Source organism: Hippoglossus hippoglossus, chromosome 1, assembly GCF_009819705.1.
Source record: "Hippoglossus hippoglossus isolate fHipHip1 chromosome 1, fHipHip1.pri, whole genome shotgun sequence".
In the NCBI taxonomy this organism is placed as follows: domain Eukaryota; kingdom Metazoa; phylum Chordata; class Actinopteri; order Pleuronectiformes; family Pleuronectidae; genus Hippoglossus; species Hippoglossus hippoglossus.
In genome coordinates this window covers 6,532,041-6,556,435 of record NC_047151.1, presented here as the reverse complement: position 1 = coordinate 6,556,435, position 24,395 = coordinate 6,532,041, and the positions used below count along the sequence as shown (strand labels likewise).

At 40.7% G+C, this 24,395-nt stretch overlaps 1 protein-coding gene across 1 annotated transcript in view; it reads right to left on the bottom strand.

Moving 5' to 3' along the window:
* The window catches only part of dnah6 (dynein, axonemal, heavy chain 6), a 58,597-nt gene that overhangs the window by 7,591 nt on the left and 26,611 nt on the right, over positions 1–24,395 (bottom strand). The window contains exons 45-74 of the mRNA XM_034587882.1: positions 24,077–24,234; positions 22,157–22,288; positions 21,869–22,040; positions 20,292–20,438; positions 20,073–20,146; positions 19,796–19,950; positions 18,560–18,791; positions 18,304–18,456; positions 17,731–17,871; positions 16,445–16,687; positions 16,134–16,301; positions 15,777–16,012; positions 14,623–14,767; positions 14,319–14,435; positions 13,266–13,389; positions 12,838–13,034; positions 12,356–12,559; positions 11,710–11,835; positions 11,392–11,556; positions 10,724–10,791; positions 10,350–10,530; positions 9,619–9,798; positions 9,208–9,441; positions 5,650–5,785; positions 5,266–5,438; positions 4,614–4,804; positions 3,753–3,913; positions 2,771–2,859; positions 420–566; positions 146–284 (exon numbers count right to left, since the gene is read on the bottom strand). Coding sequence (XP_034443773.1) covers positions 146–284; positions 420–566; positions 2,771–2,859; positions 3,753–3,913; positions 4,614–4,804; positions 5,266–5,438; positions 5,650–5,785; positions 9,208–9,441; positions 9,619–9,798; positions 10,350–10,530; positions 10,724–10,791; positions 11,392–11,556; positions 11,710–11,835; positions 12,356–12,559; positions 12,838–13,034; positions 13,266–13,389; positions 14,319–14,435; positions 14,623–14,767; positions 15,777–16,012; positions 16,134–16,301; positions 16,445–16,687; positions 17,731–17,871; positions 18,304–18,456; positions 18,560–18,791; positions 19,796–19,950; positions 20,073–20,146; positions 20,292–20,438; positions 21,869–22,040; positions 22,157–22,288; positions 24,077–24,234 — 4,788 coding nt within the window. The remainder of the gene's footprint in view (positions 1–145; positions 285–419; positions 567–2,770; positions 2,860–3,752; positions 3,914–4,613; positions 4,805–5,265; positions 5,439–5,649; positions 5,786–9,207; positions 9,442–9,618; positions 9,799–10,349; positions 10,531–10,723; positions 10,792–11,391; positions 11,557–11,709; positions 11,836–12,355; positions 12,560–12,837; positions 13,035–13,265; positions 13,390–14,318; positions 14,436–14,622; positions 14,768–15,776; positions 16,013–16,133; positions 16,302–16,444; positions 16,688–17,730; positions 17,872–18,303; positions 18,457–18,559; positions 18,792–19,795; positions 19,951–20,072; positions 20,147–20,291; positions 20,439–21,868; positions 22,041–22,156; positions 22,289–24,076; positions 24,235–24,395) is intronic.

Below are 24,395 nucleotides of genomic sequence, written 5' to 3'. Positions count from 1 at the left end.
TGCACTTTGTGATGTTGTATTTCCAAAGCACGCACACACACACACACACACACACACACACACACACACACACACACACACACACACACACACACACACACACACACACACACACACACACACACCTGAGCGTAAGCTTTCTTACCGGTGATGTAGATGAGAGCATCCCATGGGATGGTGCCATCTTTGCAGTAGAGGTTGAGGTTGAGAAGAGCACACTCCCTGTCGCTGTCATTAAACTCATAGCGGATGTTCCAGCCCAGAGGGCCAAACTTCTTTCTCTCCTAAGACACACACAGACGAGACACATGAACAAGCAGAAACGATGCAAACACATAAAACAGTGTGTAACAAGAAAGTGAAATATGTCTATGCGCACAAAGCAGAAATGATCAAGTATGGGCTAGGCTGTTTGTGACCTGGATGATTGCATGGAAAAAGCAGATCCCAAAGACAATCTTCCTCCACTGTCGTCCCAGAACGTGGTCCTCAAAGGAATTGCTGGAGATCTCTGTGAAGGCCCGTCGCATGTTTGCTCGCAGGCCTTTGGGAGGCTCATTGGTCACCTGGAAACAAGAAAACACAAACACACAGGGTTAATGATGCTATTGAAAGGTGAGTCCTGCTCAGACTGACAAAAATCCTGGGATAAGGCTTTTCCTACATGATGTCTGTATCGTTTTCCCACATAGAAACATGTGTATTATTCTCAAGTGTTTTCTTGCCAAATCTGAACTCTGGAAAGTCAACTGTCATGTTAAGTTGAACAAAACCTGATCCCTGCGGATCTGCAAACACAAGTCAAATCACACTCTACATCAATTATATTATAATGTGCTAATTAGTGAGAGCTCTGTTCAGCAATAAATGAATATTTCATTGATATTATCAACGGTTACATGACTCATATGCTGTGTCCCAATTCAGGGGCCCCCTCCTTTAGAGAATGCATTTGAATACTGATTATGTCACAGTGGAGCAACTAGGCTGTCCTATTTGAAGGTTCCTCCAAATGCGGCCGACAAATGTTTCCTTTCATTTCTGAGCAACGATGGTTTCAACGGTTGGGTCCTTCACAGGTCAATCTGTCCCAGGATTCATTACACTTAGGTGAAGAATTGCTTTTTAAAGAGATAAGGCAAGTAAAGAGACCAAAACATCCGATTCTTGTACTTTTAAGAGTAAGTATCAGGATTCATCTCCAAACATCTAATGGTACACATCTTAAAAAAACCAAAGGGCATTAAAACTTTTTTGTCCCGTTCAATGCAGATCGGTTGCCAGGCGGCGGGGGTAAGGGCCATAAAAGTTGGTGACGCAAATCATGGAAATACTCCCTAGACCATATCGTCTCATTTCAGTTTGACCTTCGTGGTCTCCGTGTCCCACAAAGGAAAGCGTGTGGACCTTGTCGGTACTGATGACATCAGTTGTCAAATTTATAACAGCTTCACTAGACAGTTGTGTGATGGCCATGAAGCTGCTTTTATTTTTGTCGCCAGTAAAAGTCATGTACTATATAACAGAGTTGGATAATGCAAGGTGTACAAAGGATTTGATTCATCCACAGATTATTGTAATACATCTTCCACAGTCATCATTGCTCATTCCAACTGTGGACAAAGAGCATAGATGTTTAGGTACTGCAATACAACAGTACTGATGTACTAACGTTTAGAGTATTCCTGTATATGAAGTAATACATATCATGAAATCTTTAAATGTAATTACAACAGCACTGTGTGTGGATTGTAAAAGAAATATAGCATTTTAGGAGCTGATGCTTCCATGAGAATGATTTGTGATTGTATTTCTTAGACAAAATACAGTGTAAGAATCTGCAGTTTGTCACGGATGATGTACAATTTACACAGAATCACATCCCCACCTTAACCATTTAAGTCACTGTTTCGAGTACAGTACTGAAGAGATGCATGCTACAAGAAAAAATATCAAAAACCAAATAATTTAAAGATAACTAAATTACATTTGGGGTCAAGAGGTTTTAATTTACAGAACGCATGTAATTGATGAATGCAATGAATAAACCTAAAGTAAAAAGCACTTGTTGACGGCTGAATTGGTGTTTGTACTATCACTGTGATATGTTAGCCCTAGCCCTCTTTAGGATAAATTCTGCCTTTTGTTCAACTAATTACAAAGCATGCAAAATGTCACATAAGGCACCAATGTAAGGAATGTAAACTGCATCAATGTTACCTTTGTATTTGCCTTCCACTATCAGTCTCCCTCATCCACCGAGACATTATTTTGTCTTTCTAATTATTGAGCTTTCTTTGACCTATTATCTTTAGAATAGTGTTGAGCTATTAAAAGCCTATTGTATGTGTGCAAAATCAACTTAAAGGTTCCCACATGACTGTTATAGTCACTGTGAATATGTATAATATATATGCATGTGAATAACCCTTGATGACGATAATAAAAAAGAATCACATACAACAGAAGACTGGACTGCCCATTGAGATCTCACATCAGAAGTGAATCATTCAGGAATTATAGACACATCGAGACAACAGCAGCACTTTACTTCTAATGGTGCTGCGCCACCACTATTTGTTGCTGCATTGACTAATGAGTTTTTGTGCAGCTTTAATGTGCTGTTAAAGATACTGAAATCAGCAGAGAGGTTCTACATAGCTTTTGTGAGCGCGTGTGTGTGTGTGTGTGTGTGTGTGTGTGTGTGTGTGTGTGTGTGTGTGTGTGTGTGTGTGTGTGTGTGTGTGTGAGTGTGTGAGAGTGTTTTTACCTTGACGGAGTTCTGAAGCACGGTAACAGGAAACACTTTGGTGGGCATGGAACTGAGAAACAAACGGAAATCCTCGTGTATCACCGTATCTGCACAGGAACAGACAGGGATATTATTCAGAGCCATACATGATGGTTCTCTCTATGAAAAGCACACATTTAAGTAATTTTCCCTTGATACAAATGCTGTGAAAAACCATAGATAACAACCATAGAAACACCGGTTATTGAGTCATTTGTGCCCCCTCAATTTTATCATATTTTTTCCCTGTCGAAGGGAGCTGGGCTCTCAGCCACCAAACATTATTGTCGCGCAGGACAAATTACAGAGGTAAACTAGGCTCGGATTTGGCAAATCCTAAAATGACTTTCAAAAGCACACAACTCTCTCCGATTGCTTCTTTTTTATACCTTGCAAAGTTGCACATGCCTCACATCCGACAGTTATTTGTCAACCTGTCAAGCATGGAACTTAACTGGAGCCAACGGCTTTTCTTGTAAATTGATAATCTCAAAACTCAAATGCACATCATGAACAGTCAACTATAATGGCATATTTTAGGGCAGTATTTAATAATATCAAATATAAGTCATAAATATTACTTTGTATAGGGTATCACTGGTGTGATCATGATTTAGCTTCATTAACATGTATCCTTTAAATTGCTACTTGGATCTTGTAACCCAACTATTTTGGGGCTCCGGGGTAATTTAGTTTCTCGTTTCATTTCATATTTAAAAATTCAGGATTAGAACTGTGTTTACCCCTGCTTAATGACATATTTTCAGAGATTAATCTTAATTTGCCAGTAAATGTGCATGGAAGTTGCAAAACTACAATGGACTGATCTTTTAAGCCATTCTTTTCAAGGGCAACAGTACGAAATATAATGAATAATGAGACATTTTTGAAACTGTCACGATGGTCAGCCCTTATGTGTTCATGCATGCATGTAAGTGTTTCTATGCTAATGTTACCACACCGGGCTCAGTGAAGGTCTTGATGAGCTCCTCCATGGCTAACAACCAGGACACAGCCAGATGGCAGTTCTGCAGAAAGACCCACTTGCCACTTTTCAGGGCCTCATGGATCATCTTCTCAGCTATAGGCCCCTGGCCCTGACCCAATGAGATGGATTCAACTCTGATGGACAGGGAAATAACAGCAATTACCGATACAGAACTAATACATGTGATCATGTTAATGATTATTAGGGCTTGGAAAAGACATACCATCACGATACTTAGCCGACCATTTTGATTAACATTTTAAGTATCTGAATAAAAATATTGCGATTTAATGTTAAAATTTATTGCGCTAACTAATACCAGACCATGGGAAAAAATGTAGTCAGATCTTCAAAAACAATTAGTCTGATACAGAAGTCTTCCACCTGTTAGTTAAATAAAGGATTGTTGTAATAACATTAAATATCGTGTTATGAAAAAGTTAAATCAAGTTCTGTTCAGCACACCAGCTTCAGCACACCAGTAGCTGGCAGTCAGCTGTTGACAGTTATCAGAGCGTTGCACCATAACATAAGTCAGGAATTGGTGTGGCGTTCAAAAAAAGAAAAGAAGAGGATTGTGATCCTTGAATCATTTTTTGTCCTACCCCTCATCATTGTGTGTTATGATGATCAGTTTAAATAATCTTTTACACCTTTACTTTTAATAAATCAAGTGTGCTTTAGTCAAGTTAAAAGTTTGAGAGACAAATCTGTTCTAATTAAGCTAATTTGATTTGGCTCTTAATACAATATTACTTCTGTACAGACAACATCCTTTAAAATGTATCCATAGTTCCACTTCAGCTACCTTCCATTTATAACAATTTGTTTTACCTGTCGAGACATCCTCTCTCTTTTGCAAAACGTTGGAAGGCGCCCATAGGGTCAGATCCTGTGCTAAGAATGAAGACCAGTGGGGTGGAGGAGGACAAGTCGTTGTAAAGATTAGCCAGGTCAAGTGGAGGGTTTTCCACAAACTGCTTCCCCAGGCTGACAATCACAAACTCTGTTGCAGCGAACACCACCTGGGAAAAAGAGAAAGGAAGAATTGTGTGATAAAGAGAGTGTGACATAAGAAATGGTAAAAAAGAAAGCATCGCTGTCCGACATCAATCAAGTGAAAAAGGATTAGAGATCAAAAAAAGCAAATCTGAGACAGTTTACTCCAGGGGAGTGGCGAACACTGACATTATGGGGACATAAATAGAAATCAAACGTAATAGATAAACAAGTTGTTTTTATCAAAAAGTGGGCAGAACCTGACTGCAGACACCGGAAGGCTTCATTTCCTGATCCAGTTTCTGACATGTCTAGTTTTCTGTGTGAGAACAAAACCCTGGAGAATGTTTTGGCAGCGTCTTGCTAAGGGCTGTAGACCAGCATTATTGGAAATTTGTGCAATTAGCAAAATCTTTGCTGAGTTTAAAAATAAAAGTAACATTGAAAAAAAAACCTTGATGAATACTGTGTCTTTCTATAGGCTCACCTCCTCTTCCATGAGGCTCTTGATAAGGATCAGCTTCTGGAAGGCTCCCAACCTCTCGTTCCAGTAACCTCTGATGCCTCCCTCCTTCTTCACCTCTTTGGACTCCCCAAGCGGAGGCAACTCTGACACGTAGTCTCCCCAGGTCTTTGGATTAATAGATGCTTCAAAACGTCCTAAAAGGGAGGCGACTTCCATTTAATGCCACACAAATCTTTATGGGTGAATTTTGTAGACCTTAATAGTAGTGTACGAACAGATTTGTACACTTTCTGATGACGGAATGGTAGAAGAATAATAAGAAGAGTGAAGCTGTATCTGCGTCAATCAATCTTGTTCTTGTATTTAGCATAAACCCCATGCAGTACATATATTGTGTTGCATTACCCATCTGGATGTGGATATGGGTTCGGGTGATTTCCTTGGAGATGTCCTTGAAGCAAGGCAGTGTGTCGTCCAGCTCGCAACATGTCTGCCAGTCAAAATCAGTAAGCCATGGCACATCTGGCCGCTCCGCATCGTCCTGTAAGATGGGGAAATATAAAAGGACCCAATTACAACAATAAAGGAGGGAGATGGGGACAAGTTGGAGGACAGACCTTGAGGAGAGAGGCAGTCAAGAAGAATTAAGGGACATCAATACAATTGTAAAGAGAATAAGATCGAAAAAGGTAGACATATGAGAGGTGGTGGCATGGACATGCAAAAACTAATTTGAAAAGCACTAAAAACTCGTAATAGAAGTTTATGCGATGGATGTCATGAAGCTGTGATGCAAAAGACAGGAGACAGAAACACAGAGGTGAAGGAAAAAGAAGGAAGGACGGCCTCAGCATGAGGATAATGGCAGCTGACAGGCAGCACCTCCAGCCTAAGTAATGCCATATAAATGAGACAAAATGGTGGGTGAAAAAAAGCAACACACCCCTGGATGGCATTGACTGATCTGTCCTGTGGTCTCAAAACCATCTGAACCAAAAATAAATCTCAAAGGTCTTTTTATTCATAGCTCCACTAACATTTCCCCTTATGTATTGCCCAAACCGATGGGGCCTTGGCTGCACACTCTGCCCCATTGGGGGTTGAAAGAGAGATGTAGTATAGAGAGAGAGACGGAAAAGAGAGACAGAAGGCAAATACACAAACCGGCTTCCAAAAGTATTCAAATTCCTTTGCTGTATGTGTGTTTTGTTTAGTCTTTTGAGAACTTTTTGCAAATTTAATTTGTGAATCTTTCCTTTATGAAATTTGTTACAAAACCAAAAATGACATAATTTGAGTATTAAGACCCTTTGCTGCGGCTCTCAGATGCAACTAACATGTCCTTCAGGGTGGTCCCTTTGAGCTGAGTGCCTGTACGGCTCATAAGTGCGAACGAAACAAACACATAGCTGGATGTAGAATGTTGCATTTTCAAAAAGAAACATACAGAGGTTCTGTCTGCCAAGTTTGTGAGATTAGTCATGAAAAAGACCAGTCTCCAGCATTATTAAAGCTGAAAACAGGCAGCTGAACTAGGTGAGCTGCAAAGACAACTGCCCTTAGATACAATTAACGCTCTTCTGTGGAGAATGTGTGTCCAGAAAGCAGCTTTCACAAGACCACATTCTGACAGACACAATGTTATGTCGGCAAGTTTTGTGGTGAGGAGCTAACAAGCTGAGAAACTGAAACTTCATTAAGAAGGAGAATCTCTGAAGGAGCCTTTGTTGCTCCCGGGGAGCTGCTAGAACCAGACGAAGAGTCAGTTTGTTTTCGAGAATAGCTGCAGAGTGGATTACTGATATGGCACAAGGTATTGCAAAAAACACTTTGGGACAAGACAAGACATTTTCAGCTTTTCTTTCTGGCCCATGAAACAACTGACTTAACAAATACTGACATTTTAGTGCCTGGGATTACTGCCACGTTTGATGCGAGGGAGGAATTGTTGCTTTTGAATGCCATGCTCGCTGTGATAAGTGCAACTGGAAAGGGGTAAACGCTGCATTTTCCTACTCTGCAAGAACAAATTGCTATGACATCTGAATATGCTTGTGAGCTCATGAGACTCCTTCAGACATTTGGTGAAAGGTTTCAGGACATGAAAAGTAAACTAAAGCAACGAAAGGAGCTGAACATTTATTTTTATGAATTGTATGTACATCCTAAGGATTTTCTCCATCTGAAGAGACATGCGCTGATGTGGAATTCTGCATTGAGCAGAATTTAATTATTTTCTCCAAAAATAACTGTTGCAAAGACTTTGTTCTACTCAAGACTGACTTTCCAAAATCTTGAAAACAAGCTGCAGTGCCATCATCCCTACCATTCAAGATCTGACGCCTCACCACAGACAAGCCGTTCCAGCTACAAATAAAGGGGTTAGTGTAATACATGAGTTCAATAATTTAGTATGGCCCTGAAAGGATGTTGTCAAAATTAAAATTGCCCAAGTACCCGACGATCATTCTAACAGAGCTTCAGAAGTCCTGCGGGAACGACCACCATCTCAGTAGCCCTCTGTCAATCAGGCCCTTTTGAATGAGTGGCTAGAATGAAGCCACTTCAAAGTAAAAGGCGTTGAGCAGCCCGCTTCCAAACAGCATGTAAAGGACCCTGAAAGGTTGAGGAAAAAACTCTGGGGTCTGATGAGAGAAAAACTGAATGTTTTGAGCAGAACTCTGAACAGCAGGCACTGCTCACATGGTGAAGCATGGTGGCGGTAGCATTATGCAGTGGTGGGGCTTCTCACTGGCAGGGACAGGGACACCACAGAGAACTGAAGGAAGCATGAACCTGCTCCAAAGTGAAAGTAACCTGAGCCCGGCTGTGAGGCACCACATTTCAGCATGACAATGAACAGAAGCACGCAGCTAAGACAATGCTGTGTGTGGCTTCACTGACTGTCCTCGAGTCGCCCGGCTAAACACAGATATTCTCCATTTCTTATCTGTCATAAACAGACATTTTTATTTTGTCAACCTCTCCACAAAAAGACTTATATGTTCTTTTGTCTCTCTCCTACTGCCTGTGTTTTTCATCAGTCTCTAGTTCCTCAGCAATGAGCAAAGAGAGGGCTACAGCCTAACTGTGACAAAGGACTTTTTTTCCCCAACACAATCCTGACATGTGAGGGGGAGAGAATGAAGACATTGCCTACAGGCCAACCTGGGGGATTTCGGAAGGGAAAAATAAATTGTCACCTTGTTTATTTCCAGCTTAAAGGATCCAGACAAAAAACTGTGACAAATTTCACTATTTCATCTAATTATTTTAATAACTGGGAGCCAAAAAATATGTTTTTTTTTCATTTGGAACTCATGACAGTTAAATATGGGTCGTTATCTCTCTGCTCCTGCCGGCAATTAAGCCTCATGCCTTATGATTCGTTCTGGCGTCAGTGGTCAAATCTCCTTATTACAAGTCGGCCATTCTGGTACTGAATATTCAAACTCTGTCCCTGTCGTTCAAACCGCAGCTAAGTTTATCAGATATCACTTAGTAAAACCTGATGGATTTCCTATTATAAATTAGCAACAATACAGGCTAGAGTTATGATAATACTAATAATACAATATGAACTATCATATTATCGTAATAAAATTTACTTCCCTTTGTTGTACTGGCACAATGTTTATCTAACAGCAGAAGGTGGGAAAATGTGGCAGCAAATTGGATTTTATGCTGCGTTCATCTGAGACAAGAATTGTTATGATTTTAACTTCAACAGACTTCTTTTTCCAAACATGAAAATACTCCAGAGACTTAAGTTGATGTGATGCTTATTACTATTTCTGAATAGATGTATGTGATTAATAACTTCATCCACAACATCACAGTATAAACAAAGTGATTGATAAGTTATCATCGATTATTTATCCATGAACACTACTCATTTCTCCTGTTAACATTCAACAGATGTTAACAATCTGTCAGCCTGAACCTTTTGATTTCACACCTCACCTTTTCTAAGGAAGCAGCTCCTCTTAGGAAGTGTTGCCATTCCCCATCAGAAATCTCCCCGCTCTCCCTCATGATCTCTACACACAGCATGAAGCTGTAGATGAGCTTGTGCTGCTCGAAGAGGCCACGGGACACATTGATGTAGGAGTTTAGCAAGATCTGGTCCAGCAGGATCTGCAGACGCTTCTCTAACTCACTGCTTTTCTTTGACGTCTCAATTGTGGAGTTAAATAGCTGGGAATAAAAAAAATAAAAGGTAAGTGAATGGGACAGCGAGGTATGCAGCATGAAGTCAATAATCATGTTACATGGATATTTGAAGCACCTTCATTGTGAACCTGAACAAAGCTTAAAAATGACTTACATGTACTGTATATTTGACTGTGGGTTGTGAAATAAACATAACAATACCTGTTTGAAGTACTTGAGCGAGAACTGGTACATTGGGTCTATCTCAGAGAGACTGGCCACGACAAAGTACAGGACGGAGCCTCTGGTGGCCACAGGTCGGTAGCGCTCCCTTTCCGAGTTGATCATCAACTCAGTAGCTTCTGCCTCCTCCAGACGGTGCTTTATGGCCTCAGATGTCACCTGATGTAGAGCGGAGACAGGGAGGAAAATACCATACACTTTGCTCTTTTTATCTTTTTGGGTGGGTTGGATAATCACAATGTTTCCACACTGCTGACTTGAATGTCCCCGTGATGTCTGCAATCTCAGGTTTATTGTCCATCTTGAGCTAATTAAACTTGCCTCACTTTTAACGCAGGCATGATCACCTGATTATGATTGGACCAAAATAGTCATGTCACAAATGCGGTTTGTTGTAATGTGTAATATTTACAAATATACTAATTACTATATTTTGGGGATTTACATGTGTTATAGTGAGTTTTGTAAGATTGTTAAAGTCATGAGAGCTCAATCGGCTGCATCTGCAGCAATGGTACGATACAAGGTGGTGGATGTCTGTAGGATCATTTCAATCTCATTTAACAAGGGAAATTGCTAACAAGGTAGAAATCATAATTGTAGATGATGACAGATTAAGTCATATGAATCACCATCAATCGTAATAAATTCATTATTAATAACAGACCAAGACGGGCATCCAAGTTTCCTTTGCCTACTTCCAGATTTACCTTTGACTCCTGGAGAGTCTCAACAAGCTCCTCATTATCCAGTATGTTCCCCTCTGAGGTGAAGAGAAGCTTCAGGATGCGGTCTTCGATGTCTTTCAGCTGATTGCGGTCAGCGTTGATTTGCACAATCAGCTCGTTCCTCTGTTCCTCAAGATGTGGACTTTCCAGTCGTACCACATCACTGAGGAGAGGAAGACGGGTTGGGAACAGAAAATGTGGGGGGAGGGAGAAAATAAATTTAATATAAATATTAGTTTACATGATTTAAGTACATTTGCAGGGTGCAAATATACCCTCACTGAGGTTTATATAGTATTAATATAGTGATGGTTTGGATGTGATGCAATATCTGTTTTCCACGTGTGTCTTTGTACCTGAGCAGTTGGTCTTCCAAGCCAGACTTGGTCACAGTGAAGTTGATGATTGTAACTTTGATACACACCTGAAATGTAACAGAAATCCACAGACATATTAGTTCAACACTAAACAAGATGCCTTTACAGTTTGAATGGCAATCATTCATTTATACAGCTACAAATCAGCATCTGCAATAAACACTTAATCGTTCTCAAACACCTTTAACTACCATGTGGGATTTAAATGCCATGTCACTTTGAACACTTTGTGCATTTGACAGTTGATATTCAACATAAAGGCTTGACAGATAAATGCTAACTGCTTTTATGTTGTCTGTTGTTGCTTTCATGCACCTCTGGTTTGAATTAACATTGAAGCATAAGCTCATATTCGCAGGGTGCTGCCCTCCTGGGCTGTGTAGAATACAAGGTAACAACACAGTGGGAAATCTAGGTGGGGACTACATTCTTTGACAATGTCTGCCAATGTCTGATGCTATTCAGTGAGACAAACATATAAGTGTACTCGCCAACACCGTGCTACCCTGGCAGAGGGGTATTAATGTTCTTGTGTGCATGTGTACTTTTTCTCAAAGCTCCATAGTGACCAGATATTGATTGATCAATTTTCTTATACCAGATGAACCCAATCTGCAGATGTAAAGGAGATTGTTTGCTGTTCTTACCTCTGGTAGGTAGTGCGGGTTGGACATCTTAGTGGTCATATAGAACCTGAAGTTTTTGTCATAGTCAATATCTGAGTCTCCAAGTCGGATCAATGTCCGTCCACCAGCCACGAATGTTTGCTTCAGCAGGATGGGCTCCAGAGCTGGATCCACTGTTTCCTTTATCTACCATAATACAGGAATACAATGATATACACAACTACTAACTCATAAAGGTCATTTGAACTACAGCTAAATCAATAAACCTGTAATTTACCATAAAAAACACTTTTTTATGATTAAGCATATTTATCCATGGCTTGGATAGAGTGTTCCTACCTCCTCTAATAGTACAGGCATGCCCATGCGAATGGCGTTCTCCAAGGTACGTAGAAAGTTTGGGTCCGTTAACTTGATCACCTGTAGACCATGCTTGGCTTCCTTGGAGCGGATCCATCTGTTGGCCTGAGTTTGAAAGAAATAACCTTTATCTAATGTGATGAAATCATTTCCTCTCTGTATATTTTGTGCATTATATATATGAAAGGGAACAATGAAGAGAGTAACTGGGATTAAAGAGAAAAACTAGAACACGGCAGGAGAAAACATACAGTTGTCAGGACAAAGAGTCCTAAAATATGAAGCTGTGACAATATTCCTATCCTGTACATGTTTGTGGGTCTGAATGAGCTCAGCTGGTTGGAGTCATGTAATGTGGGGAAGCTGCACATTGTGTGTGTGTGTTTCCTGGGGACAGTGGCCTGTCTGTGTCTTGGTCTGATCGTGTCTGACAGGAAGGCCTATTTTGAGAGGTTTCTGCTCTTCACACTGATACAGCAACTTTATAACAGTGTGCTTAAATCTAAATGTTTTTAAATGTTTAAAAATTCCCCTAAAATGACACAATGGGTGAATGAACATTTGAAATGTTTAAAAAATGAAGTCATTAACAACCAGTCACTCTTGGTCCTAGTTTCCCTCTAACCTGATCCTGAGGGTCGATCATAAGAGGCCAGCGGCGGCCCTCGGTCACCAAGATCCCGTTCTCTGTTGAGACGGTGTCCCGAGGTAGGCCTTCTGTGTTCCACTGGCGGATGACAAACGGGTCGCCCAAGATGTTGATCAGGCTGAAGTTGGAACTGATAGGGATGTTCAGCTTCTGGCACTGTTTTATCCACTGCTCAATTAGCTGGGGAAAGGGAGCACATGCATGTATTCTTAAGTTGCTATTATTTATTTTTGTCATGCTTGAAATGTGATCACTTTAGTTCTGTGTTTTAATATCTTACATACAAGTTCAGTGCACAGTCAGTGCTGTAATGAGAATTGCATCTCACAAAAAGAACATTCAAGAGGCATGAGCCCAGTTTGATCTTCCTGGGGTAAACTGTATTTAGTGAGGTGTGGGATTGGATCCACTACTCTGTACCACGGTAGCCCTAAAAGCTCTCAGCCAATGGTACCTACCAGCTGTCTGTAGTGAGAAGTGAATGCTCCATAGTACGCGACACAGGCAGCTGCGATGAAGACGTTTCCCACGACGTTGATGATCTCTTGCTCAAACAGAGTGACACTTTCATCCCAGCGCACCTGCTCATCACCGAGAGCTGAAGTTAGCTTCCCTGCCCTCGTCAACCGAGCCTGTGTCAGAGCCATGTTGTTCACTTTGTGGAAGGGGTCACAGAGACAGAAAGAATCATTACAAATAGGTTAATGCTGCCAGCCTTTGTTTTTCAATTTCACAGGTAATAAAAACCCCTGGACAAAGACAGAGATGGTTGTCTTCCTGGTGATATCCTCCATCTTAAGGGATTTCCCCACAAGAGGGATAATTTCTTTTTTTAAAATTTAAATCAGATTTTAAAGTAGAAACACATAAAGGGTGCAGCACTAACCCAGTTCCTCCTTCTCGTTCACGCTGCTGTCAAACTGCTCCTGTAGGACCTTGATCTGCTTCTCCACCTCCTGAAGCTTTTCTTGCTTCTCCATCAGGGTCGCCATGGTCATATCCAGCTCTTTCTAAATGGGTTTGGATAGAGAGAGAAGAAGATGGAGGGAAAAACCATGAATCACACATTTGGACAATTTTCTTTCTTTTTTCTCTTCTTTTTTTCTTTATCTTTGCAGGATAAGAGACAAGACATTGACAGAACAACACAAGGAGGTCAAGCACATTAAATACAGGCCAGTTACCAGAATGGAATTGGAATGTCAAAGTAGAGTGTTTGTTTGTGTTGTTTTCTATGACAGAAAAAGTGACTGGAGAGCATAAGGAGGGAGGCAGAATACATAATGTAAAAACAATAAGAATAAAAATATGAATATTCTTATTATTGCATTAATTTAAAATACAATTATTATTATTATTATTATTGTTGCTACTGTTGTTAACAGTATTAATAATAATTATACTAATAATAATTATGCAGAAATAAGTGCGTAAATATAATATAGTCTTGCTGCCACCAATGTTATTTATAATTACCGTAAATACTAATCATTAGTATTATCATTATCACTACAATAAATGATAATAACTACAACTATACTCATCATAAAAATGTTAATTAAGTTGAGGTGCGCACCGCCCTATAGAGAAGGAGAATCGGATCACCATCGGGGGGGGGGGGGGTCCATAACTTGTGAGCAGAGTCCTTCTGGCAGAACCAACTGTGTTTTGTTGTTATTATATTTATTTATTTTGTTAATCTTGTTTTGCGTCATTTTCCCTTTGGACTACTTTTCATTCCCATCATTGAGTCTAACGTATGTGGGCCAATCTTGGGTGGGACTTACAGGACACAAAATGGATTGGTCTGTAGTGGGTGAATGCCTTGATTGTAATATATTACACAAAGAGATAAGCAGCAGTGACATTTTGTATATATACATATATGTGTGTGTGTGGTATGTGATATTACAGATTATGATACTGCACTCTTACTGACCTGAGCCATGGCCAGTTTTTCTCTCTTGGGGCCGACTTCTTTCAGCACTCTGCTGTAAAGGTTCATGGCTCTGACCCACATGCACATGGATTTGCAGGCCCTGGACACCTTCTCCACCTAACAGCAGCAAAACAATCAGGACTCACACCAAGCAACATAAACTGAAACAAACTGTATCATGTTTAATAATTTAAAGCCAGTTTATGAAATCACAACACTTGCATAAAGCTAATATCAGATTGTGGAACTCCAATTTCCTCCAAATCCTTCTATCAGTATTTTCTTAAAAGAAATCCAAACAGACCTTCTCAGGTACGAAATCAGCGTTGTTGATGTATTTTTGCAGTTTCTGCAGGATCTGTGGCTTGATATTGTCCTTGTCATAGTCGGCGAGACGTTTGAGGAAATTGGGATCTCCCAGGACTTGCTTGGCACTGAGCCAGTCTGGTCTGTAAGGAAAAGGGCATGAAAGTGAGGTGTAGTGAAAAAAGGAAATTGAGGTAATACCGTACTACATATGGGAACAAAATGATAAATTAAATGCAGAAAACAACACAAGTCATGATTACGCAAAGATTAAGATACCTGTAATGTTTACAAATCACATGACACACTTCAACAGTAAGACAAATACATATCTAAGAACATAGAGTAACAAAAGACAAGAAAAGATTCATATTATTGTAACTGTTCATATTATCAGCAGTCAGTGAAATATCTACACAGCATCAGTGTGATGTGAGAGAACAGGTGGTGAACGTGTAAAGTAGATGGGAGATTGGACATGGTTGGATTTAGTGCAGCATATTAATGACTGAGGACACGTTAGGGTTGACACAGGGACAAGTTCCCAGACAGTCCTGTAGTCACCCTGAATGCTGACTAAAAAGATATGGGATTAAAACATAGGCCCAAATCTCACACAGTTTGCAGAAACACTACAAAACAACAACAATGATGATGATTCTTTTTGAAAAGACTGAAATATGTTGATAATTATTCAGAACATTTCAGCGTAATCATTATCAACCTCCTGCATCAAAGATGTAATAATGTAGCAGGGATTATTGGGATTATGATGATGAGAGATCACGGTAAATGAATTGAGAGAAGGATTCCTGGTAAGTATCCCACATAAAAAAGACACTATCTGCAGATGACCATTAACCATTGGTGTTAAATTAAGTGTTAATTACTTTTGCTGAACAAATGGAACACATCATATTTAGAATATATATTATATTTCATTAAACCTTAAATGTCTGGTTTGTTCTCCTACTCCTCTAAATTCCTCAGGATTATTTCCTTCTGAATAGAATAAAATAGGATGTCACATAACTAGGTGAGGTTTTAGAGAAGGGAACTTCTGGTATAAGAAAGGCAGAGATACGACTCTTATCAAAAGTCTTTGATGAAGAAAGGTTTTGTGTTTTTAGAGACAGAGAGAGGCAAACTGACTTGGAGTTGAGCAGGATGCAGACAGCCTCCATGACAGTCATGACAAGGTCTGGGGGTTTGGAGAAAACTTTGATCTCAGAGATGTCAGCCTTGTCGAGGGAATTCAGAGCCTGAGTGGCGCCCTCCAGGGCCGGCAGCGCCTCATCCACGTCCCTCTGGGCATCATCGGCTATGGCCTGTGTGTCTTCAGCTTTGACCTTGGCTAAAGCCTCATCCTCTGTCACTACTTTACGCACCTGTGGTGAAGATAGTTTTTGTATTATACACATCATGCTTTGTCAGCATATTATAGCATCTTAAATTTCAAATATTAAAAATAATACAGCCTTGATTTTTGTCTCTCTGACAGACACAGACCTCGTCAGCGCTCTCCTGGTCAACAGCCAGTCTCTCCATGAGGGCATCAACATCAATGGACTTTTGTTTCAGGATCGGCTCCAGAGCCGAAAGTTCCACTTTCATTTCGTCCACCAGCTCATTGGTCTCCAGCAGTTTGGTCAGACCGTTCTTCACCCGATCCCTGGCCTATTCCCAAACAGCCCCAAAAATATATTACTTACTTACTTTATTATGATTATGGCCACAGAGAAGATTACTGATAATAAATTCCAACAACAACTGAATCTTATCACTGAAAATTACTCATGCATTTAAATGGTTAAACATACGAGCACTAGCTGCTGTCTCTTCTCATTGAGCATGCCCAGGTAGAGGTTGATGAGCTCCAGGTAGGAAGTGGGTGTGGTGTAGTATCTGCGTCTCAGCTCGGAGTAGAAGCGCTCAGCCATGTCTGTGACACTAACATGGATCTCCACACACATGGCTGAAAAACTCTGCTTCAGCTCATCACTGCCAAAGTCCACCTCTTTGAAGAAGGCCTGAGAGACAGAGAGCAGCGCCTCACGAGGCCACTGAGCACAAGATGGTACAAGAGGAACGAGAACAAGGAGAGATGAGGTTTGCAGCAAGAGCATGAAATGTGGCATTTGCTTTATCTCTTATTTGAACAGTGATTTCACAGAGCAGCAATAAAAGACATTAAAAATGCAATAATAGAGAAATTCAATAAGATGTGAATTACAAGCTTCTGCAGCAGAGTTAAAATAAAATAACTCTAGATATGTTAAAGTAGGGCATAAATATAACTACGTGAGTCAAAAGTGATAAATTACTGTACGATCCCAAAAGAGGTGACGAGAATAGTAGATAAGGGAGATGATAGAAAAATGCAAGACAGTAAATGGACTGTATTAATATTGTTCTTTTCCAGTCTTATCAACAACTCAAACTTTGTACTTTACAGTACAAGTCGCATTCACCCATTCACATTCATACAGCGCTTGACAGCGCCTGTGTCTGCTATATGCAGCACTTTTCTATCACACACCATTAGCAGACAGTGGGCACAGCCGTCAGAGGCAATTTGGGGTTTGGTGTCTTGCCCAAGGGCACTTTGGAAGACTGAAATTGCCAGGGATCGAACAACCGACCTTCTGGCGATTGGAGGAGGAGATAATATGTATATTTGGTCATTACATAATTCTAATTGAGTCAAAATTAATCTTTGCATTCAGGTATAAGGAAATTCCCTCACGGTATTCCTGAGATATCATATTCTCAGGAGCGGGACTGACGGACGGAAGGTATAAAATGAATAGGGTGGAAAGTAATGCCAGTGCAGAGGAAATTATATTATATCCAGGACCAGCTGCACAGTGGGAATGTTACACAGACTGAAAGAAGAAGGGTGTTATAGACTGGTTCAAGACCAGGAAAGTAATTTTTCCTACCATTCACATGGGTGATTTGTGCTTGTGCGTGTTTATGATGGTGCCTAAATTCTATTTCTTTTGATCCATAATATTTAGATAACACTCGCCGTAGTTTCACAACAAAATCAGAGTAGAATACATGAACAGACACGGACAGAAAAATAAGAGCTGTCTTTGCATACCTGCACAAACCAGTCAATAGTGCAGCAGTTCACCAGTGAAGGAAACATGCGACAGCGGGACCTGAAGGAATCGCCCACGGGACTCATGCACAGCACAATGTGCAGCTTCTCCCGCACACGAGAGATGAAATACTGGAACACCTGAGGGAATGATCACACACACATGCAGAGAAGATTCTATAATTTTGAGTTTTGGTCTCGGCAGGCAGAAAACATTAAAGGCTCATGTTTTCTTACAGCTCACCTGAGAGCCCTCGCTCTGAGTCTATAGCTCTGTTAAAAGCACAGTGCATGTGTGTTGTTTCTTTGAGCAACTGACAGTGGACAGTGTTTTACTTCTCATTTTGTTGCTACCTGTGTGTGAGTGTATGTGTGTATGTGTGTGTTTGCATGTGTTGAACATGCAAGAGGTCTCAATGGCAGACATACATTTAGGCGACTGTCCAATTCAATCATTTACTAAGCTCTGAATTAATCTATTTGTTTGCACATCTTGCAATTTCATACTGAACAATAGCTTTTAGAGCCTGAATGACATGTGCTTCCTACAGTACTGTGCGTGTTTATGCATACCTCATCCCTGTTCTCCTCATTAACTCCAGCATCTTTGGCTTTCGGGCGGGTGGCAGCCAGCACTTGTTCCAGCTCATCTTTTTCAAACAAGTTGGGCACCTCGCCCGAGTTCAGCATGTTGTTGATATCCTCCAAAAACTCCTCTACCACAATCTACAACAGGTAAGAGAAAGTGGACAGCAGTGGTTGTATTGAGATTTACAAAAGAACAAATAGATAAACGTGCCCTCGATAAACATCAACCTTCCCTCCATACCTGAGTGTCTGTAAATAGGAACACCATATCTTTGCCCTCCACACCGGCCATTTTGCAGAGTCTCCTCAAGTCTTCATGGAAGCTGTCATAGTTGTAGCCTCGACTCAACTCAATTTGAAAGCAGCTGTACCCACATATATGGGCCGCTAACCGAGTGAGTGACTGCTTGCCTGTACCTCCCACTCCTACTAGCAGAGCATTGCCTCTCTCCTGGCGAATCATACGGGCAATCCTAGAGGATGAGAGGCCAAATAACTGACAACACTTGTAACAAAAAACACTCTTATAACACTGGTTATAAATATATATATATATATATATAAAAAAATCACTGTGGTTCCACGCCATGTGAACCATGTATTCTTGTCTTTAAGCAAAAGACAGTATTACTCTGCTCAAATGCTAGTTAACTACGATTATTATTCATTTGTATGGAGTTACTTTCCTTGATAAAACACTATTCATAATCATAATGCAGAAAGTTGGTGTGAATAAATTAATTAAAGCCAGTCGGCGATGTGTTATTGTTTTGTTTTTTTTTTACCAAGGGAGATGGTGTGTGTGGGTGTGTGTATGTGTTAAAAAAATAACGCAGCAATGGATGGACAGATTTTCGCCAAACTTTGCATACAAATTATTTGGGTATCTCCATATGAGTACTTTGGAGCTGATCCGTCGGTTGTGGGGGTTTGGATGTAAAAACCCTTGTAGTAAAGAACGCTTGTTGCGCTTGTGTCTACCTACTTAATGATGAATCCTGTCTGCCTGCTGAGGGCAGTGAAATGTTTTTGGATATCTTTTCTCTGGATATCTTTAGGGCTCTCACCTGCACTCACAAATTCTCTTTCTGCATACGCAGTTCTCCCTCTCTTAGGGTGTGGTGGGAATGGCCAAATTGGCAGGTTATTACGCTTTTTTGGGTCATTTTGGTTTAATGGAGTTTGCACCCCCCCTCATCCCCCCAAAATCACCTATTGATGAAAGCTCATTTAAACATTTAGGAGGCTACTTATCATCATCAGCGTGTGGGGAATTTTATACAGTGGAGATAAAAACTATCATAATACAAGTATCCTACATGTTAAATTCTTGGCCCAGGTTTTTCCAGATATCATCCAGTGGCAGTATCGTCTTTGGTGCAACTTTCATCTCACAGTTTGTAAAATTCATCAACCAACTAAGTCACCTTGCAAAACAATTTGGAACTTAATGGTTTGTTCGCAAGCATCTACACACCTGGAGACATGCTCGATGGCATCCTGGAAGAAAACCAGCTTGGTCTCCTTGGAGAAGGTCATGTTGTAATCATCGAGGTAGTCCTTGAGGACAGTCTGGATCTTATTCATGTCCGTCAGATCCTCATACAGACGGTCCTCTTTTTCTGCACCCACCTAAGAGGGATTTTGAGAAAGAAGGCAGAAGGAATAAATAAAGGTTTTGAGGTATCTCAGTGTAAACAAAGAAATCAAATGTTCTCTGAACCTATCATGTGAATATTATGAGAAGATCTGACCTTGATGAAGTCTCCGAATATGATGGGCTGAGTCACAAAGTACGAGGGCTCCAAACTGATACTGAAATATTTGACTGGCAGAATGAGAGACAGGGTCAAAAAAGAGGGATACTCTTCAATCAGTAATGATGCAAAAAAAGGTGGACTGGACCTAGAGTGACATTTATCAGTTCAACATGTGCAGGACACAGATTGTGTATGTTTAGCGAGGGTTCTTACTGGCCATCTCAGAGACGATGGTGTTGAAATAGGTCTTATCTTGGTTGTTAATGAGTCGATCGTGGAACACCCGCTGACACTCGTGGCAGAAAAGACGGAAGATCTGGTTGTTATCTCTCACTTGACTCGGCTCACACTGCAATATGCCTGAGGAGGAAGAGAGAGAAATAAGTGTTTTATTTTGAATTCAAATAAATAAAAATACTACTTAAGCACAAAAGAATGGAAAAAGAGCTCAAGAGATAAAAAAAAAAACACAGAAGGAAAAACAGAAGCAGAGAAACGTGGGATATTGTTGAAACTGTGAAAAAAAAACATAGAGCCACAAGATGCATAAAATAACAAAGGAAAGAAAACATAGTGATGATGCAACATTAGATGTGTGGGAACATCAATGTTTCTGAAAAACCAAGTTTTTGCTCTGCACAATTTTTAGATACTAGTTAGGAACACATATGCATGCAAATGTGATGTGATATGAACAATATGATAAGATGGAAAGACTGGGCGCTGGTTGATTAACCCTTACCAACAGCACTGTGTGTATTGCTAAGGGGCACTGTGTGTTTGAGAAATGCACTCTGTGTTAAACAAGCAGTGTGCAGAAAACAGTGGTAGAAGACACTTCAGTTCATCTCCGTGCTCTGATGATGCCTGCTGGCTAAAAGAAGTGAGGGGGAGAGGGAAAATAGGCAGAAGGGGTGATGGGGTAGATAATGTGAGAGCATGAGGCTGAGACACAGCTTATAAATATAACAAATGTGGCATAAAGAGATAAATTGGAGCTGTGTTGCATGCTGTGGAGGTACAAAGATTCAAACTCTTTCAGCAAATCCAGAACTGAGTGTGTGTTGTTGTGCAAGACCCTAGTTTACACCCAAAATCTCAACTTTTCAAAATAAAAGCTCTGTTATTCAGCTCAACATGAAGCATCACAGCAACAGAACATTGTGCTTTTACTCTGGAGATAACTTGCTCGAGAGAAAGCGATTCTATGAATGTTGCAGTCGTGACAGAGATCAGCACCGGCAACACTCGTGAATGTCTGAGTCACTCTGATATGGTGAAATAAAAATATTGACTTTATCAAAATGATCAGGCGGCCATTTTGACCTGCGGCATGACCCAGTTACCAACCACTGCTGTAGTTTAAGACGTAGAAGAAGACATGTTTAACTAGGACCACATACTGACTGTCACACCCCGCCCCCACTGACTTCTATAGAGCACTGGTCGCCTGTTTATTTAATTCATTAAATCTTTTGAAGGTACCACGTGTTAAAATGGGACCAACCCAGCCCCGCACTTCCTCTGGCTATTTACAATACACATTCCCAGTGTGAATCGGATAAGATGATCGGTTCCCAAGATATGAGTTCCACATACAGAGAGACATTTGTGTAATTTCTATATAGATGTAGGTTCTTTTATCTTTCTCAAATTAGCATTTACCTCTTCATCCAACAACAACTCAACAGATTGTAAATATCTATGACTGTTCTGTGCGACGTCCTGCGTGTGTCCATTGACTTCCATGTGAGCCAATGCCACTAACAGTAGGCCTGCGCTCATCTCACCTTGCACACACTTGGAGAGGTCTCTGAGATTGAAGACATAGTGGGACTTGGCTGGTGTCGGGAGCAGATCCACACTTAAACGGTTGTAAATCTCCAACGCTGCGTCTACTATCTGCCCAGCACAGTCCTTCACCGCTTGGGCAAACTCAGTGAGGAAACCGCTCAGGATGGCCTGCAGGGAGGTTCAGAGGAGTTTGTAACAGGCATGGCAGATGGAGTAAAATGTGATTAAAGAAAACTGAAAGAAATGAGTGAAAGGGAGAATGTCTGTTAAATGTGTATCCTGACTTTGAAGATCTGCTTGAGGCTGTGCTCTGAGGGTGTGGGCAAACACAGGATAGTGAAATGGCGGATGAATCTGGGGGTCACGGGGTTGCGGCCCCCTCCTGGAGGAGCACAGGCCGCTGCAATGGTCATCTCCTGAAGGGAAAGGGCCGAGGGAGAGTAGAAGGGCAGGATATTAAAAAGGAGATTGAGTGAAAGTGAAAGTGAAAGCACATCACGCTCCAGCTGTATTTGTCTTTGGCTGCACTGATTTTGGTTTTTAATCCAGACTTGACATCAAATCCTCACATTGATATATGGTATGTCAATAAAGCACGTGAGTGTGAGGTAAAGGTGAACCGAAAAACAAGTATACTAAATAAATGAGTAAGTTGGTTGCTTTGATTTTGTTTCCAGGTGAAAGTCACAAACACTCCTCCTCCCTGAAAAATCTCATAACCATGAATGTGGTCGTATGTGACGTTTTCTGTCTGTGGTGCAATGTATCATCGCACGGGATTAATCACATACATACAGGTATGGTTTCTCCTGAAGCTATAGCTTGCGTTTAACCCATCACAAGGACACACACGCACACATTCATATTCATATTCACACACTCCACATAATAAGACATCATATCAGTCAAATGTACAATAGTTCCTGTGTCTATGTGTAGTTGTATAGAAAGTCAATTATTGCAAAGCAAACTTTCTATTATTGCAGAATCTGGGTCCACAGCTACACACACACAGGCCCACAAGATGAATGGGTTTCCCACAGAAATGGACAGTCTTCATTAAAACTACAACTAGAAGACAAATTAAGTTGGTGCTGACTTTGTAAAAACAAAAACTAAGGAACTACAGTGCATTTACACTTTTTCCCTCAACAGAAAACCAATCTTAAACAAATCCTAAAGATTAAAAAAGGCACTCCATTGTTTAGAAAAAACACACAGTTGTGTGCAGTTTTTCACTGAGGTAGATTAGAACATCAATATCAATTTTAGCTCTATGAGTGAGCCCCAGCGCCTGGATTGACACATTTAGAAACAGACAGTGAAGGTTACAAGAAATTAGCAAACAGATTTCTGGTCCTATAGTCTGGTCCTATGACAGCTGGATCCTGGCATGCAGCACCTCTGAAGTGCTGTCAATTTTGTTAATAAACAGCTAATTTTTAGCAAGCAAGACTACTTGTTATAAAATGTTGGAATGTTCCTTTATATATAAACGGCCTCTAATAGACATCTTTTCTAAATTCCTACTGATGGCAGCTTTGACTAGTCTGATTATTCATAAAAGGGACAAAAACATCTACAGAAAACTGAACCAGCTGAATACCTGTGCACAGCGGCACAACTTCAGGATCAGATTAGACCTGGAGTATCTGACTCGAGTGCCTTGCCTTCCCTTCCCACCCCCCTGCTAGCCTGCGCACACTAATCAGAAAGTTATCAGGACCCGTCTAGTACTTGAAGTTTACTTTGTGTTTGTTTGATTTGCTGTAGAATTTGAGGCACACATTTCCCACAAACACCTCCCACATATTATCACACAACGCGGTGTTCCTTTTATCTTCATTGTTGCAGAAGACACAACACTCCACTTATCCAGGGACACATACATGTTAATTCGCAAGGTTATTATAAAGATCAGCTCTACATCTAAAAATATCAGAGGAGCAGAAATTAGTAGAAATTTGTTTCAAAGTAGTGGCGCTGCCAAAGGGGATCCAGATGGGGACACTCTAATTCAGAAATCCTAATTCTTACTACAATTTTAAGGCTGCACCTAAGCCTTAAAACTGTTCAACCAATATGGAGTGGGGCCAGGGCTGTCCTGCCACCACTGCTAGAATAAATTCCTAGAGGAAACACACAGCAAATTTATAGTTTCATGGAAAATCTGCTTCTTTTATGTATCTCATATTAATTTGTACCTGGATCTCCTTCCAGAAGAACTTGGTTCTGTCATAGAAGCCAGAAAAGTCTTGGAACTGACGCAGGAGCTCTATAGGCGGCTGAGAGCCGTAACTGTCCAGCTTTGGCATATTCAGGTCATCCACGAAGACCACTAACTTCTTGTTGCCAGGAGCTCCTACAGGGATGGAGACGGGCGAGGAGACAGGCAGAAAGGGGTTAACAGAGACAACTACAGGGACAACTGTAAGCACTGATGAATGGATGGCTACTGTATGTGAACAAAGGAACTTCGGCGTGACTGGTTACATATACTCACATGCTTCATCATACATTACA